Here is an 18,726-nt window from a genome sequence, read left to right on the forward strand (position 1 = left end):
TGGTCTACATTTGTGGCAGAGCCTTCCACCATGGTCTACATTTGTGGCAGAGCCTTCCACCATGGTCTACATTTGTGGCAGAGCCTTCAGCCGTGGTCTACATTTGTGGCAGAGCCCTACACAGTGTCTACTTTTGTGGCAGAGCCTTTTTTAGAATTCCCATCTAAAAGAGGAATATGTTGCCACCCAGAGGCTAGAGAGGCTCAAGAGACATTGTGACATCATTTTTGGCTTGAGAAGCCTTATATAGTAATTTATCTTTCTTCATAGAAGAGAGTATTACAAATTGTCCCACAAATTTGGATCCCTTGAAATTTCAACCACAGAAGTTCCTTTTAAGTGTATTTTCCATTCTCTGATATGAAAATGTGTTACGAAAAAGTCTAGACTATTTGCTACTGTTTTCTCACCATAATGGCCTATAGAAGGAAAAGATGTTGAAAGCCCTTTGAACTAAATTATGACAGAACTGAAAAGTTAATCTATCCTGAGTTCAGACAGTGAAGTGAAAGTGAACTACTTCTAGTCCATTCACCTCCTCAAAAAGTCTCAAATCTTTTGTTCACTTGTTGTTAAATTGTTGTTCTTTGAACATAGTTGAACAAATGCTCTTGTCATATGATAGGGCATCTTTTGGGTATATTCCCAGGAGTGGTTTTGTGTCCTGCTGAGAAATTTTTTACTTAATCTAATGATGCTAAAAAATTTTCTTTGGTTTTACTCCAAGAAGTTGTATGTGTTTATGTTTTTAATTTAAAATATTTTATATGTATTCGTGTATGTATCTGTGTGTCTATGCCATATGTAATGTGTGTATGCACATGTGTGTATGAATACACATGTGTGGAGAACAAAAGAAGACATCAGACTGCCTGAAACTGGAGTTACAGGCAGCTGTGAGCCATCTGACACGGGTGCTGGGAACTGAACTTGTGTCCTATGGAAGAACAGCAAGAATTCTTAACTACTGAGCCATCTCTCCAGTCCCAAATATGACTTTTATTATATTTAGTTTTGTGATCTATTTTGAGTCCATTTTTATATAAAAGTATGAAGATTAGAGAATTTTTATATAAATATGCAGCTAGCCAGAGTGTTAGTTGAAATAGTATCTTTTCCTTATTGTTTTGCATCCTCAAATTCACATATTATTATCTTCCCTGCCCTCCTTGCATTTTTATAAAGAATATCCAGAAATCTGAGACACTATCTTGACCTAGAGACAAGTAACTAAAAAGATATTCCGCTTGGAGTTGTATACTTGACATACAATGTGTTTTCACTTCCTTTATAGCCATTAAAATGGTTTGCCAGTTATAAAGTGTTAAATAAATACACTATATTGTGTTTCTACCTGGAAACCCTTGTAATAAAGGCCTTCCTTGCTTTGCATGATGGTACAAGGTCAAAATATGACTATGCAAAATGAGGTTTCAAAAATCTTAATAATCAATAGAAAAATATCATTGTTTCATGGCCCTTACAATTTTTGTCAAAGCTTTAAAATTTTTCCTGTTGACTATAAATACACAGAAAAAAATTAAAGCAAGATTTCTATTTATTTTTGAATACTAATCTAAAACATTAGAAACACTGAGAATAAAAGTCCTTCATTTTTAGTTTGAACAGGGTTTGCACTTCCTTTCAATGTATAACTCAGGGCAAGCCTCTTATTCTATCTTGATTGTCATGACCCTGCCTACATTTGCACTTGTTCCTATCATTTTGCCCTCTGTGTTTCCATTGTCGAGGAACTAGAGTTCCTGCAATGCAAGGCCAGCACACTTCTAGGTGCTCTTCATCCTGGTCATCCCAAACTTTCTGCTTTTATTTTGGTAAATCACCCTTCAGCAAGTCCCTGGGTGCAGCAAAAGAGACTCTTTTCAATATCAAATGCTCCCAGCCAACTATTTATTCTATAAGTTCAGGTGTGTTAAATTCTAATTGTATCCCCAGAATTATAATTTTTCTTTTCTTAGCTGCCAATGACTGATATCTTTATAGAATGCCACATGGGTTCTCACTGGGAGATGAAGGGCACAGCATACAACTGCATGCTTTGCTGTTTGTTCACACAACACAAACAGATTTTGAAGGAAGTCAGGTTAGTCCTTGGTATGCTGCCCATCTTTTACTGACAGTAATTTGCACACTTAGGAGTGAACAGCCATATTTGCTATGTTTGCAACTATTAACAGTTAATACAATGACAACTGAAATCTGATTCATGTTTTAATATTTTAAACAATATATTATATAAATAATATATCTGCATGTTAGACTTTTGAAGGTGAAGACTAACTGAAGTGGAAGAAAATAAATGAATTTTGGCCTTCTTGACATGTCGTTAGAACTTCCTCTGTATATGTGATGAAGAAACCAAAGATGTTTTCCCACCTACACAGGCTAACACTCAGATAGATTAGATTGTATAATGGTTGCCACCTACATAGGCTGACACTCAGATCATAGTAGATTGTACAATGGTTCTTGCCTATACAGGCTGACATTCAGATCACACTAGACTGTATCATGGTACTCACCTACACAGGCTGACATTCAGATCACACTAGACTGTATCATGGTACTCACCTACGAAGGCTGACATTCAGATCACACTAGACCATGTCATGGTACTCACCTACACAGACTGACATTCAGATCACACTAGATTGTGTCATGGCTCTTACCTACACAGGCCGACATTCAAATTACACTAGACTGTCATGTTTCCACCTATTCAGGCTGATAATCAGATCACAGTAGACTGTGTCATGGTCCTCAACCTACACAGGATGACACTCAGATGCTAGACTAGACCGTGTCATGGTTCTCACCTACACAGGATGACATTCAGATCACGCTAGACTAGACTGTGCCATGGTTATCACATACACAGGCTGATAATCATCTTAGACTAGACTGTTTTATGAAGTATGCAAATCTTAAACCAGAACTTAGTTGAATTATAGTTTAAATAAAGCAAAAACTTTTGGATGATTTTCCTATTTTTAACCATTTAAGTGAACTTTTTTTGTGTCTCTGTACCTCCTTGCCAACCTTTGTGCCCAGGATAGAACTCAACCAGGATCAAGTACACATAAACTTTACTCTTAAAATGCACTTATTCCCTCTTAAAATCCTGAGAGGATCATTTTTTAAAATCTTTTTGACTTTCAGTTTCCTTGATGAATAATTGCACATATCGGGATAAAAGTCAATATATGAGACCTTTGACATTTCAGTGTAGCACCAAATGGTTTGCAACACTAAAATGTTCCATAGTGGATAGTTATGGATCTGATTTTCAGAAGTACTAGTGAATTTCATATTGTCTCACAGAAGATAACAAAGTACATCATTTTAACCATCTTGAGAAGGTACTCATTGATTTATAGCCAATGTTATTTAAGCTGGTATGAGCTGACAAAACACAAAGATGTCTATTTTATCTCGGCAGACAGTGTCCTGCTTTGATTCTCTCTAGAGAAACAGCAAAAATCATTAAAGAATAATTTGGAAAGTGGGAAAAGAACTCACTAACAAGCCAAGAGGACACTTGGGAAATCAGCACATCTAGCTTTGTGGAAAACAACAGAGGCTGAACTGACAAGCTCTAGATGACAGGGATAACTACAGCAGAGAAAGGAGGCCATTCTTGCATGGGTTGAAGATTTACTCATTTGGAGGGAAGAAAAAGAATGACTTTTAGAAACATAAAGCAGGTACAGAGACAACCAGACAAACACCACAGAGAAAATCAGCATGGCTGTAACACAGGGTCACAGAAGAGGATGGCTGGGTGTCCTCACTATGAAAATCCCTCAGCAGCTCTTGGGAATGGGTAGGAAAGGGGCCGAATGAAGACGAAATCAGCTGAGAGGTGAGAGACATTCAGTCCAGGTTGGCAACACTGGCAACAGAGAGGGTGGGCTATTCCAGAGGCATTAGAGAGGTCAGGGGGAAAGAACTTCCAAGCACATTTTGTGTATAACAAATGACCCAGCCTTCTGGCTTGAACAGTGGATGGTTACAGTAAGACAGTAGTTAATAATGGAAGCTGGTCAAGTTATTAAAAAAATAGTAAATTTGACTTAGAAAATTCTGATTTTGAAAGAGATGATCATAAAATAAAATTTCCATTAAGTCTGCAGTATCTTATTTTTCTTTCTGTTCTCTGGATGGTTGAGATTGACAAATATGGTGAGAAAATATACAGAAAAGAGAACACTGTTCTACCTTCTGCCCAATGCATGGAAGCTACAGGTAGAACCCTGTTGATATAATAAAGCTGCTGCCTGTTGGGCAGTAGATTGATGAGTTAGCATGAATGTCTAGGGCAGAGAACATAAATAGCCCCACTGTATTTTAATGTTTAAACAAACTCTAGGGAAGGTAGCCGGGCTTCGGCTACCAGGTGACAGATGGCAGCTTAATAAACAGACTTTGTTTTAGATGGCAATCAGACTAACGGGCTGTATAAAGAACTCATTGACAGTATTCAGAAGAGATGCCACAGGTGCTTGCTACTAGAGTTCTTCATGATAAAGTTCAAAATGTGTCATGCAGAAAGTTTTTACCTTTTCCCAACTGTTAACAGGAAAATAATTTAAAATGCTCTCAGCTTACATGGAAGAATATCTCGGTATCTGTTTTTGTCTTTGTTGAGTAGTTCATTCCCAGAGTTGAAGTCATCAGGGACAGTCATTTGTTCTAACTCCTGCAGAAAGTAAAACAAACCACATATTTACCATTTAAAAAGAAGGAAACCCTCCATTTGATTAGCACTGATTATCCTTAAACTCTGTGTGATATGACCTGCTATTCAATGTTACACAACAAAAAAGAGAAACTTGAATCTCGTCTAATAAGGATAGCTGCATAGAATATACTAAGAGAATGAATCAATGAGTTGCTTGATTTAAAAAAAAAGGTAATTCTCAAGATAGTTTTTTTCCCTGAACACTATTATTTACTTTTTCATAAAAAATGAAATAGAGTATTTAGTTATTAGGATCTAATTATAACGCTATCATTTTATAAAAAAATAACTATAACAGAAACATTTTAAAACCCTATAAGAAGCCTTAAAATTTACTGCTTGAAGAAATTATAGCTGGGATAATGACTAAAGAAAGCTCTTCCTCTCAAAAGATTTTTTTCTTTTTATAAGATTTATTTATTTTGCATATAAGAATGTTGGATGTGTGACTTTATGCCAGAAGAGGGCATCAGACCCCACTATAAATAGTTGTGGGCCACCATGTGGTTGCTGGAAATTAACTCAGGACCTCTGGAAGAGTGGCCAGGGCTTTTAATGGCTGGGCTATCTCTCCAACTCCTCAAAAGAAATTCTTAAACAAGTATGAATTCACCAAAATTTATTAAGCATTTAATTCTAGATATTGGAATAAAAAACAAACTAGAAAATTTTTCCATCCTTAAGCAGTGAATAAAGAATATTTATCAAATATGTGACTTATAGAAATAATAGTGTTAATGATAGTATCTAAAGATACATAAGAAAACACCAAGAGAGTAAGCAGAATTTAGCCTGGGTCTTAGGGAACTATCAAAACAACTATGTGAAAAATAAAGTGAGTGGAAGGATTCAGGAAGGGTGGATGTAACGTAGTAACGAGAGCCCAGAGCATCTTATCTAGCTCAGAGATAGGATAAAACTAGGCATCATTCCCTACGAGATCCATGGAAACCAATACTTGGTGGACATAAGAGGTGAGACAACAGTGGCCCTGGGACCCCAGACCCCCAACTCCCTAAAACCTCCATGTGGGAGAAAGGCCAGGGCTCCCCCCTCCCCAGGTGCCTTCTGCATTCCTAGTACCAGCAGGGAGCTGGTCTGCTAGACAGCCATATACCCCGCCCCCAATGCGTCCTTCCCTGCGAGCTCCGTGGAGGCCAATTCTTAGTGGACATAAGAGCAGCCAGCAGGTAGCTTGTCTGCTAGACAGTCATATACCCTGCCCCCAACGCATCGTTCCCTGCAAGCTCCATGGAGACCAATTCTTCGTGGACATAATAGACATAAGAGCTGAAGGAAGAGATGGGAAGGCACCAATGCAAGAACTCCTCCAACATCCTAAAAAGCAACATATTACCACCAGAACCCAGAGGACACACAACAGGAAGACTTGATCATCCTAACCAGAAGATATAGAATAAAATGACTTTAAACATTACTTAACGAAAATGATGGAGACCTTTAAAGAGAAAGTGGAAAAACTCCCTTAAGAAAATGGAGGAGAAGACAAACAAAAACTGGAAGAAATTAATAAATCCCTCAAAGAAAATCAATAAAAATCAATCAAACAAGTGAAGGAAACAGTTCAATATTTGAAGACTGAAATAGAGGAAATGAAGAAAACATAAACCGAGGGAACTCTGGAAATGGGAAATCTGGGTAAATGAACAGGAACTACAGAGACAAATATAACCAACAGAATACAAGAGATAGAAGAAATAATCTCTATTGAGGAAATAGACTCATTGGTCAAAGAAAGCACTAAGTCCAACAAATTCTTAACACAAAACATTCAGGAAGTCTGGAATACCATGAAAAGACCAAACCTGAGAATAATAGGGGTAGAAGATGGAGAATTCCAGCTCAAAGGCACAGAAAATATATTGAACAAAATTATAGAAACTTTCCCAACTTAAAGGATATACCTATGAAGGTACAAGAAGCTTACAGAACACCAAATAGACTGGATCAAAAAAAGAAAACATCCCCTCACCATATAATAATCAAAACACAAAGCATACAGAATAAAGAAAGAATATTAAGAGCTGCAAAAGAAAAAGGCAAAGTAACATATAAAGGAAAACCTATCAGAATTACACCTGACTTCTCAGTGGAAACCATGCAAGCCAAGAAGGTCCTGGATAGATGTGTTGCAGACACTAAGAGACCACGGATACAAGCCCAGACTACTATACCCAGCAAAGCTTTCATTCACCATTAATGGAGAAAACAAGATATTCAATGACAGAAACAGATTTAAACAATACACATGCATAAACCCAGCCTTACAGAAAGTATTAGAAGTAAAGCCATAACCCAAGGAAGCTAACTACACTCACAATAACACAGGCATCTGATAACCCACCACCAGCATAGCCCATAGAAGGAAAACACACAAACATGACTACCAAAAGATAACCAGAGCCAACAACCACTGGTCATTAATATCACTTAATATCAATGGTCTCAATTAACCTATAAAAATACACAGGCTAAGAGAATGGATATGTAAACAGGATCCAGCATTCTTCTGTTTACAAGAAACACACCTCAACCTCAAAGACAGACACTACCTTGGAGTAAAGCATTGGGAAAAGGTTTTCCAAAAAAACTGACCTAAAAAACAAGCAGGTGTGGCTATTCTAATATCTAATAAAATTGATTTCAAACTAAAATCAATTAGAAGAGATGGAAAAGGACATTTTTATACTCATAACAGGAACAATTCATCAAGATGAAGTCTCAATCCTGAATATTTATGCCCCTAATTCAAGAGTACCGACATATGTAAAAGAAACATTACCGAAACTTGAATCGCACATCAAACCCCACACACCAATAATATGAGATTTCAAAACTCCTCTCTCAACAATGGACAGGTCAAACAAATAGAAACTTAACAGAGAAATAAGAGAACTAACAAATCTAATGAATCAAATGGACTTAAGAGACATTTATAGAACATTCCACCCAAACAAAAAAGAATATACCTTCTTCTCAGCACTTCATGGGACCTTCTCTGAAATTGATCACATTCTCAGTAACAAAGCAAATACCCACAGATACAAAAAATTGAAGTAATCCACTGTGTCTTATCAGATTGCCATGGAATAAAGTTAGAATTCAACAATACTACTCCCAGAAAGCCTATAAACTCACGGAAACTGAACAGTCAACTACTGAACCACTCCTGGGTCAAGGAGAAATAAAGAAAGAAATTAAAATCTTTCTTGAATTCAATGAAAATAAAGACACAACATATCCAAACCTAAGGGACACCATGAAAGCAATGCTAAGAGGATATTTCATAGCATTAACTACCCACATAAGGAAAATGGAGAAAGCTCACATCAATGACCTGACAGCATGCCTGAAAGCTCTAGAAAAAAAAAAAGCAGACTCACCCGAAAGGAGAAGAAAACAGGAAATAATCAAGTTGAGGACTGAAATCAACAAAATAGAAATACAGAAAACAATCCAAAGAATCAATGAAACAAAGAGCTAGTTCTTTGAAAAAAATCAACAAGACTGATAAACCCTTATCCAAACTAATCAAAAGGCAGAGAGAGAATATTCAAATTAACAAAATCAGAAATGAAAAGGGGGACATAACAACGGACACTGAGGAAATTCAGAGAATCATTAGGTCCTACTACAAAAATCTATACTCCACAAAACTGGAAAATGTAAAAGAAATGGACAATTTTTTTAGATGGATACCACCTACCAAAATTAAATCAAGACCAGGTGAACAATTTAAATAGACCTATAAACTGTGAGGAGATTGAAGCTGCCATCAAAAACCTCCCAACCAAAAAAAGCCCAAGGCTGGATAGTTTTAGTGCTGAATTCTACCAGAACTTTCAAGAAGAGCTAATACTTACACTCTTCAAAGTGTTCCACATAATAAAAACAGAAGGTTCATTTCCAAACTTTTTTTATGAAGCTACAATTACCCTGATACCAAAACCACACAAATATTCAACAAAGAAAGAGAATTACAGACCAATCTCACTCATGAACATGGATGCAAAAATTCTCAATAAAATTCTGGCAAATTGAATCCAAGAACACATAAAAAAAATCATCCATCATGACCAAGTAGGCTTCATCCCAGAGATGCAGGGCTGGTTCAACATATGAAAATCAATCAATGTAATCTACCATATAAATAAACTGAAAAAAACATATGATCATTTCATTGGATGCAGAAAAAGCATCCAATTTTGTTGACAAAATCCAACATCCCTTCATGATAAAGATCTCGGAGAGATTAGGGATACAAGGATCATATTTAAATATAATAAAAGCAATATACAGCAAGCAGACAGCTAACATCAAATTAAATGGAGAGAAACTCAGAGATTCCACTAAAAGCAGGAACAAGACAAGGCTGTCCGCTCTCTCCATATCTCTTCAACATAGTTCTTGAAGTTTTAGCAATAACAATAAGACAACATAAGGAGATCAAGGGGATTCAAATTGGAAAGGAAGAAGTTAAATTTTCGTTATTTGCAGATGATATGATAGTGTATATAAGTGACCCCCCAAACTACCAGAGAACTCCTACAGCTGATAAATACCTTCAGTGAAGTGGCAGGATACAAGATCAACTCAAAAAAATCAGTAGCCCTCCTACACACAAAGGATAAAGAAGGTGAGAGGGAAATCAGAGAAACATCACCTTTCACAATACCCACAAATCACATAAAATATCTTGGGGTAACACTAACAAAGGACATGAAAAACCTATTTGACAAGAAGTTATGTCTTTGAAGAAAGAAATTGAAGAAGATACAAGAAAATGGAAAGATCTCCCATGCTCTTGGATAGGAAGGATCAACATAGTAAAAACGGCAATCTTACTGAAGGCAATATATAGATTCAATGAAATCCCCATCAAAATCCTAACACAGTTCTTCACAGACCTTGAAAGCACGATACTCAACTTCATATGGAAAAACAAGAAACCCAAAATAGCCAAAACAATCCTATATAATAAAGGAACTGCCAGAGGCATTCCCATCCCTGACTTCAAGCTCTACTAAAGAGCTACAGTAATGAAAACAGTTTGGTATTGGCATAAAAACAGAGACATTGACAAATAGAATCTAATTGAAGACCCAGATATTAATTCACATACCTATGAACACCTGATTTTTGAAAAAGAAGCAAAAAAGATACCATGGAAAAAAGAAAGCATCTTCAACAAATGGTGCTGGCATAACTGGATGTCAACCTGTAGAAGAATGAAAATAGATCCATATCTGTCACCATGCGCAAAACTCAAGTCCAAATGAATTAAAGACCTCAATATAAATCCGACCACACTGAACCTGATAGAGAAGAAAGTGGGAAGTAACCTTCAATGCATGGGCACAGGAGACCACTTCCTAAATATAACCCCAGTAGCACAGACAATAAGAGCATCAATAAATAAATGGGAACTCCTGAAACTGAGAAGCTTCTGTAAAGCAAAGGACACAGTCAATAAGACAAAAAGGCAGCCTACTGAATGGGAAAAAAACTCTTCACCAACCCCCCATCAGACAAAGGACTGATCTCCAAAATACATAAAGAACTTAAGAAATTAGACATTAAAATTCTAAATAACCCAACTAAAAAGTGGTGTACTGAACTAAACAGAGAATTCTCATAAGAATAATTTCAAATGGCCAAATGATACTTAAGGACATGTTCTTCATCCTTAGCTATCAGGGAAATGCAAATCAAAACAACTTTGAGATACCATCTTACAGCTGTCAGAATGGCTAAGATCAAAAACATTAATGATAGCTTATGCTGGAGAGGTTGTGGGGCAAGGAGAATACTCATCCATTGCTGGTGGAAATACAAACTTGCGCAACCACATTGGAAATCAGGTGGCGGTTTCTCAGAAAACTGGGAATCAACCTACCTCAGGATCCAGCAATTCCACTCTTGGGAATAAACCCAAAAGATGCTCAATCATACTACAAGATCATTTGTTCAACTATGTTCATAGCAGCATTATATGTAGTAGCCAGAACCTGGAAACAACCTAGATGTCCCTCAACTGAAGAATGGATAAAGAAAGTGTGGTACATCTACACATTAGAGTAATACTCAGCAGTAAAAAAATAATGACATCTTGAATTTTGTATGCAAGTGGACAGAATTAGAAAACATTATCCTGAGTGAGGTAACCTAGACCCCCAAAAATGAATATGGTATATACTCACTCATAAGTGGATACTAGTCATAAACAAAGGGCAATGAGCCTATAGTTCAGGATCCTAGAGAAATTAAGTAATAAGGTAAACCCAAAGAAAAATATATACAGACCAACCTGGAAATTGGAATCAGACAAAAATTTGGGAGCAGGGGGAGCAGGAGGTAGAAGGAAGGGGAGAAGGGGGTTTGAAGAGAATTTGAGGGAATGGGATAGTCGAGATGGAGGAGGGACAGATAGATATGAGAGCAAGGAAAGAGATATCTTGATTGAGGGAGCCATTATGGAGTTAGCAAGAAACCTGGCTCTAGAAAAATGCCCAAGAACTCACAGGGATGAACCCAGCTGAGACCCTAAGCAATAGAGGAGAGGGTGTCTGAACTGACCTTACCCTGTAGTCATACAGATGATTTTCTTAAATATCACTAGAGAACCTTTGTCCAACAACAGATGGGAACAGAGGCAATGATCCACATCAGAGCACTGAACTGAGCTCCCAAGATGCAGTTGAAGAGTGGAAGGAGTGAGAGTATGAGCAAGGAATTCAAGACCATGAGGGGGTCATCCACTGAGACAGTTTGCTTGAGCTAATGGGAGCTCACCAACTCCAACTGGACTGGGGGTGAATGAGCATGGCAATAACCAAGCCCCTCTGAAGGGGGTTGACAACTAGAGCAGACTGAGGAGGCCACTGATAGTGACACTGGGATGTACCGGCTTCATGGGATCCTATTCTCTTTGGATGTTAACCTTGCTCAACCTAGATGTAGTATGGAGGGCCTTGGACTTTCCACAGAACGGGGTGCATAACACTTCCTTAGGGTTGGAGAGGTGGGAGGAGGGTCTGTGGAGGGAGAGGAAGGGGACTGGGAGGAGGGAAGGGAATGGAAATTTGGACTGTGTTTTTTAAGTAATAATAAAAAAGAAAGACCCTATTTCATCATCCCTTGGTATCTGATGTAGGTGGGTCTTCTATGTGTTGATTTCATTGGTTAATTAATAAAGAAAACTGCTTGGCCTAATAGGTCAGAACATAGGTAGGCAGGGAAGACAGAACAGAATGCTGAGAGGAAGGGAAGTGGGTCAGACGCCATAGCTCTCCTCTCCAAGATGAATGCAGGTTAAATCTTCCTGGTAAGCCAACATCGTTTGGTGCTACACAGATTACTAAATATGGGTTAAAGCAAGATTTGAGAATTAGCCAATAAGAGGCTGGAACTAATGGGCCAGGCAGTGTTTAAATGAATACAATTTGTGTGTTGTTATTTCGGGTGTAAAGCTAACCATGCGGGAGCTGGGTAGAATGAAAAGCAGGCCTGCTCACCTCATCACTACAGGTATCCTCAAGGAACTGGCCCTAGGACTCCCAAGGAAATAAAGATCTAGAGCTGTAAGAGTCTTGTATATATAAAATGGGGAACAGTGTTTTCATATGCCCTGTGCATATTCTTTCATGATTACATGATCTTCAGGTCACTTACACAGTTGTTACACTTTATTGCTTAAGGTATAAAAACAGGTAAGCAGTTCAACACAGATACAATGTGTTGCCATATTTTTTTGATCTACAGTTTATTGAGACCAGTAGTGCAGAAACCACAGACACAGAGGGCCAATGGTACAAAAGAAACTGGAAAGTATCAGGTCCTTTTTATTCTAATATATATGAATAAAGCCTGAGACTCTGTATATTTTAAATTTTCTTTGCTAATTTTTGTGTATCCACTATTTAGCCACCAGTGCTTAAATGAGTGCCAATAACTGCTGCCGTCATAAGATGGGGCTTACCTAGGTGTCAAGCACTATGATACTATGGCCAGATTGACAATTTTATTCCTTCTGAAAACCAATTCCAAAACTAACCCAGAAAGAAATCCTTAAGACGAATCAGAAAAAAAGTCACACAACAGTAATTAAGGATAGTCCTAATATATGGTAAAATCCTAGAAATCTTGAATCAGTACATGAACAATAAAGTCAATTTTAAAAAAAAATCTAAGATAAATGACATCAGCAGAACTTTCAGTAGAGTCTTAAGACAAATGGACAGATATACAATAGTGGTTCCTTCCAAACACCTTAAGTCAAGTTAAAAATCTAACCGGACACTAGATGAAAGATTCAAATACTAAAAACAATTTTAATAGCACCAAGAAAATGTAAAATAATTATTATGTTCTTAGAATAAAATGGATAATACTAAAAATATAAAAACTCAGAAGTTCTTTGGTCACCAGATTTCACTACAAAAATTAGCTATTCCTTCATGGTAAACAAGTATATATGCATATGCTCATATCTATGTGTATATACTACACATTTAAACAGAAAAGGAATAGTTTCTTCATTATATGAAGTGCAATTAATATGAAAAATAATAAGAAAAAATTTGGGTAAAGAACCACATGTAAATAGGCAATGTTTTAAAATATGGAAAGATAATTCTGTATCTAAAAATACAGAAATGACAAATGATCAACCAAAGTCATGATGGATAAATTTGAAAACGTGATAGCCCAAAATACTGTTTTTTAGGAATTTGTTCTTTAAAAAGACAAATGTATAATATACATATGAAGGATGTTTGATATTTAAAAAGCAGAAAATAGAACAGACTAAATGGCCTGGAACTATTACAAGAAATGAAGACGCTTGGTATGTGATTTACTCAAAGGTTCAGCTGTAAATACTGGTCATATGAAAGAAAACTGTCTGTCATAGGAAAGACTCTTTAAAGAGGTAGACACATGAATACAGAACACCCCAATATTTCACGCTTACAGGACAAGCCTATAGTCAAAGGGGACTTCGGGGGAAGTTGGGGGAGGAGAAAGGAGCATATCTACATATTTTATACCTTTTTATGCTAAGTTGATTATTTTTACCATGTACATCTATTATTTTTAAAATATGATATTTAAAAATACAAGCAATGCACTTCACAAAAAGGAAGAAAAAAGCAAAAGGAACTTTTCGTTGTGGTATAGAAAAGAAAATTATAAACTTTTCTTTAGACCAACATATTTACCAAAAACTCACGGATGATATCATATTCATCTTTTCTCTGGAGCATTTTCAGACAATCCCTCATGGCAGACTGTGAAGAGTAGTTGAATATTAATGGTCGGATCTGTGCCAACTGAGTCAGCTCCTTTTCAGAGACAGTTGTTTTAACGTCTGAGGAACAAAAAGGACCACATTTCTAAGTTCCACGTAGTTACTGAAGAGTTATTCTTTAATTCTCGGATTTTTTTCCTCTATAAATACAAAGCTTTAAACTTCAACAGAAATTTACCTTTCCAGAAACACCTCTTACTTTTAAATAGACTACTATTGTTTTCGAGAAAATATGCTACCTACCTTGAAATGATGGAAAACCCATTCAGTGGTATGACAGACACAGTAGACTGAAGCATATTCTGTCTTGTAATATGAATGTGGTATGTAGATTGACAACTACATGAAGGGTTATGCATATGACTTCAGACTGAGACAAAAACAAAGCTCCTTACCCTCCATGGATTTAGTATTTGGAGTATTTAGAAGTATTTGTATGTCCCTAGAGTCTAAAGAAAAGGATGCAGAGAGTCTAACACATGTCTCAATCTACTAAAATAGATCAAACAACACAAAACACATCAAAAGACAGAGTGGGTCTAAGTATTACAACCCACAAGACAGAATAGCAGATATACATCACACGTAACAACAATAGAAGAGTATGTTCTTTATCAAATAGCACATATGGAATCCATGATTTTATAATGACCTTTAGGTCACACTGTCAAGTGTAAGTGCCAAGTATCTGAAATTATACAAGCATCATTTGAGGGTCAAAATGTAGTAAGTCTAGAAGTTCATAGTAAAATATAATTTTTAAGTTTCACAATTTTAAGGTATAATATTGAAGTTCTTAAAAATCTCTTTCCAAAGAAAACAAAAATTGTAAAGAGAATAAAAATTAAGTTAGTACTAATAATACGTAAAAATCAATTAAATAAAAGAAGGAGATGACCATTTCCAAGAACCTCAACAGCCTTGGGTAGGTCATCTTGTCTTGTAACCACACACAATATAACCAGAATCCCTTTAGAGGGGCAGGAGAAAGAGGTTATTATTTAGATTAACAGCAAGAGAAACCCTACAGTTCTTTATAAATGCCTGTAGCAACAGTGAGAGAGGCAGTATAAGTAATCCATAAGGGGAAATGTAATTATCACAACAACAGAGGCTATTTTGATTACCTTTTAACCACAACAAAGATAAGCAAAAATATTGAAGTCTTGGAGATTCCAGTTGAATGAAATATCATATCTTATTAAATCCAAAGACGTATGGTCATCTTGACAGATGAAGATAAAGCATTTAGTAAAATGCAACATCCTATCATGGTAAAACAAAACATTTAAACCCTAGTTTAAAAATTTAAGAAATGTACTGTAGTACAATATAAAGTTACACATTATAATCTGCAGCAAACATCCTGAAATGAAGAGCTAAAAGATTTTACTGAGAAGTCATGAATGAGATAATGTCCATTTTCATATTATTATTCAACACAGGATCCAGTGAAAAGATAAAATGGCTTTGTAAAACAAGTAAGGAGAAAGTCAGAGGTTACTCATTAATAAATGGCATGATTTTATATGTGGAAAACCATGAACTTTTCTCCTAAAACAAAATTTGTTAGAACTGATATATTTACTAAATTTACAGAATACAAAATCAAAAGACAAAAAAATATAATTTTATAAATAAAAAATTTGTTGATCAAGAAATTAATAAACAAGCCTATTAATGGCAGCCAAAATAAAATAATCTAGTGGCATATTTAACCAAGGAAGTTGAGTTGATCTCTACAACAAAAAAACTATAAAATATTAATTAAGAAAATGATCAGGATATTGAAAAGTGAAAAGACCTCCCGTATCCTTGGACTGGATAAGCCAATATTGCTAACCAAAGCAATTTACAGACATAATGTGATATCTAGAAAAATGCTAATGACATTCTTCATATAGGAATAGAAAAAAATCTAAAATTCACATGGAAGCAAAAAATATGCCTATTGGCTAATCAATCTTGAATAAAACAAGGCCATAAAAATTTGAATATCTGACTTTTACATATTACAAGACTATATAGTAAACAAAACATGATACTGTCACAAAAAAAAGGGGACACAGCAATGAAACAGATCACAGAAATTAATCCATAACATCTAAAGACAAATCATCCTCAACAAAGTTTCTGAAGTACACACTGGAAAGTAATAGTTTCTCTAATACATAATGCTGAGAAAACTAAATGCATACACAGAAGAATGAAGTCATCTTCCACTGTCTGCAAAAATCAACTCCAAATGGACTAAATGCTTAAATGTATGTCCTTAAATTACAAAACTATTTACTTCAAGAAAGCTTAGAGAAGTCTTTCAAGAAATTCATATAGACAACAACTTTTTGGATAAAGACCCCTAAATGCTGTGCAAAACTGCTAAATTATGTCTGTTATTTCTCATGCAGAGAAGTAAGGTGAAACTAGATTAAAAACCTTAATTTAAAACCTGAAAAGCTGAGGCCACTAGATGAAAACATGGGACAGAGAGATAGACAGAACATTGAGAACATAACGCCAATAGTACAGAAAATAGTCTCAAGAATTCACAAATGGGTTTAAATAAAATAGAAAGGGTCCAAAGTGAGGAGACAACCCAGAGAACAGGTGAAAACTCTTTGCCAGCTACACTTCAGACAAGGTATTAATATCTAGAATATGTAAAGAATGACAAAAAATGAACTCCCTTGAACAAAACTGCCAGGTCAGTGAACTGGCCAGATATTTCTCAAAAGAAAACACAGAAATGTCATAACATAAGTATTTTTGAAGTGTTCAACATCCTTAGACATCAAGGAAACACAAATCCACTTTGAGAATCCACCTTTCCCCAATAAGAATGGCTATTATCAAAACGAAAACAAAACAACAAACAAAAAACACTAGCAAGAATATAGGGAAAGAGGAACCTTATTTATCATTGGCGGGAGTGTAAGCTAGTCAGAATCTGCAGTTTGTCAAAAAAATAAAAATATTGCTATCATATGACCTAGCTAGACTACTTATAAGTGTATACACAAAGGACTCTACACAAGAGATACTTATCCATGTTTATGAATGCTGTCTTCTTAATATTAAGAAAGCAGAGTAAGCATAGATGTCCATCAACAGATGAACAATGTAAATATGATATAAATATACAAAGGGAAATTATTCATGTATAAATTAAAATAAAATTATTCAATTTAAGGAAAAATATATGGAACTGGAAAATGTTATATTACACAAGGTAACCCAGGTTTAGAAAGACAAATGCCACATTCTCTCAAATATGGATCTCAACTTTTAATTTCTTTTCGGGGGAGCAGGATCTTGCTATGTAGCTCTGGCTGGCTCAGAACTTTCTATATGGACCAGGCTGCTCTCATACTCACAGACTGCTCTCATACAGAGATCCGTCTGCCTCTGCCTCTGCTTCCCATTTGCTGGAATTAAAGGTGTAGGCTACCACACCCAGCTTTAATTTATATATAATGCATTGTAGTGAGGGACCATAGATGCCAAGGAACAGAACGGGGACCTGACAGGAAAAAAGAAGCTTTAAGGGGAAGCAATAGGAAAAGTAATAGAACACATGTGATATGATACTAAAAGGAGGACTACTTAGGATGGAGGGATTTGTTTACATGTAGCAGGGTGAGGAGATGCTGAAGAGGGTAGGGGGAAGAACAATAAAACCTAGTAGGTATATAAGTGCCATAAGGAAATTTGCTACTTTATATGTAAAGAGAGATGATAAATGGACAGATGATAGACAGACAGATATATGACAGGTAACAGATATAAATGATAGACAGACAGACAGACAGATAGACAGACAGATAGATAGATAGAAAATAAAAGCATAAAAGCAAAGGGGTGGGGGGGAACAAACGAAAAGCCAAGTGCCAGGAATGTGTCACCTCTTTAGGATGTGTTGGTCAGTGAGGTTACATAGTCCTCAAACATTACCTTCTATTACAGTCTACTGCCAATGTTCTTGGTGACGTTTTAGAACACGACAGTTAAGACCTTATTGCTTTAGTTACCGCACAGTTTGGATATGGGTCATGGAGAAATCATGTTGGTCCTCACCTGGAAGTCTCACCCCTACTAGATAGCATTCATAGTGTTGAAAGGTGTGGTATAAGCTACCAGAAGAGGTCACTTTGGAATACTTAGCTCCAAAGAGGACAGATATATTACATTCCTGTTTTGCAAGGCTTGTTTAAGAGGGTATAGAAAGATCATAAAAGCAAGAAGCTGTAGATGACTACAAGGAAACTCTGTTTTCCAGACATAGCAGGGTGACTGCATGTATGAACTCACACTGGTTGTAACACCACACACAAAGTCTGTGCAAGCTCAAGCCAGATAAAGTCCCATCATGGAGCAGGTAGGTAGGCATGAAGTTCTACCCCTAGCTGAGTATCCAGCTGCAAAAGCTGGGCGAGGACAGTAAGTTTTAATACTGTGGCCCCCGGTAGGTCTAAAATCACACATCCAAGAGTATATGGATAGCAGAAAATTGACTTAATTAGTTTGAAAAATGAAGAGGACATGATTTTAATTGTGTAGGGAAGAAAGGCAGATCTGAGAGAAGCTAGCAGAGGGAGGTGAATATGATCAGAATACATACATAAAATTCTCAGAGAAA

General features: G+C 36.3%; 1 protein-coding gene across 3 annotated transcripts in view; it reads right to left on the minus strand.

Moving 5' to 3' along the window:
- Ptpn20 (protein tyrosine phosphatase, non-receptor type 20) overlaps positions 1 to 18,726 on the minus strand; it is a 90,162-nt gene that overhangs the window by 11,247 nt on the left and 60,189 nt on the right. For 2 of the 3 annotated variants that reach the window (XM_005348629.2, XM_026779636.1), the window contains 2 exons: positions 14,002 to 14,150; positions 4,630 to 4,720 (listed from right to left, as the gene is read on the minus strand). In XM_005348629.2, coding sequence (XP_005348686.1) covers positions 4,630 to 4,720; positions 14,002 to 14,150 — 240 coding nt within the window. The remainder of the gene's footprint in view (positions 1 to 4,629; positions 4,721 to 14,001; positions 14,151 to 18,726) is intronic. The other variant, XM_013346823.1, reaches the window with a different exon arrangement.

Source organism: Microtus ochrogaster, chromosome 6 (assembly GCF_000317375.1).
Source record: "Microtus ochrogaster isolate Prairie Vole_2 chromosome 6, MicOch1.0, whole genome shotgun sequence".
Lineage (NCBI taxonomy): Eukaryota > Metazoa > Chordata > Mammalia > Rodentia > Cricetidae > Microtus > Microtus ochrogaster.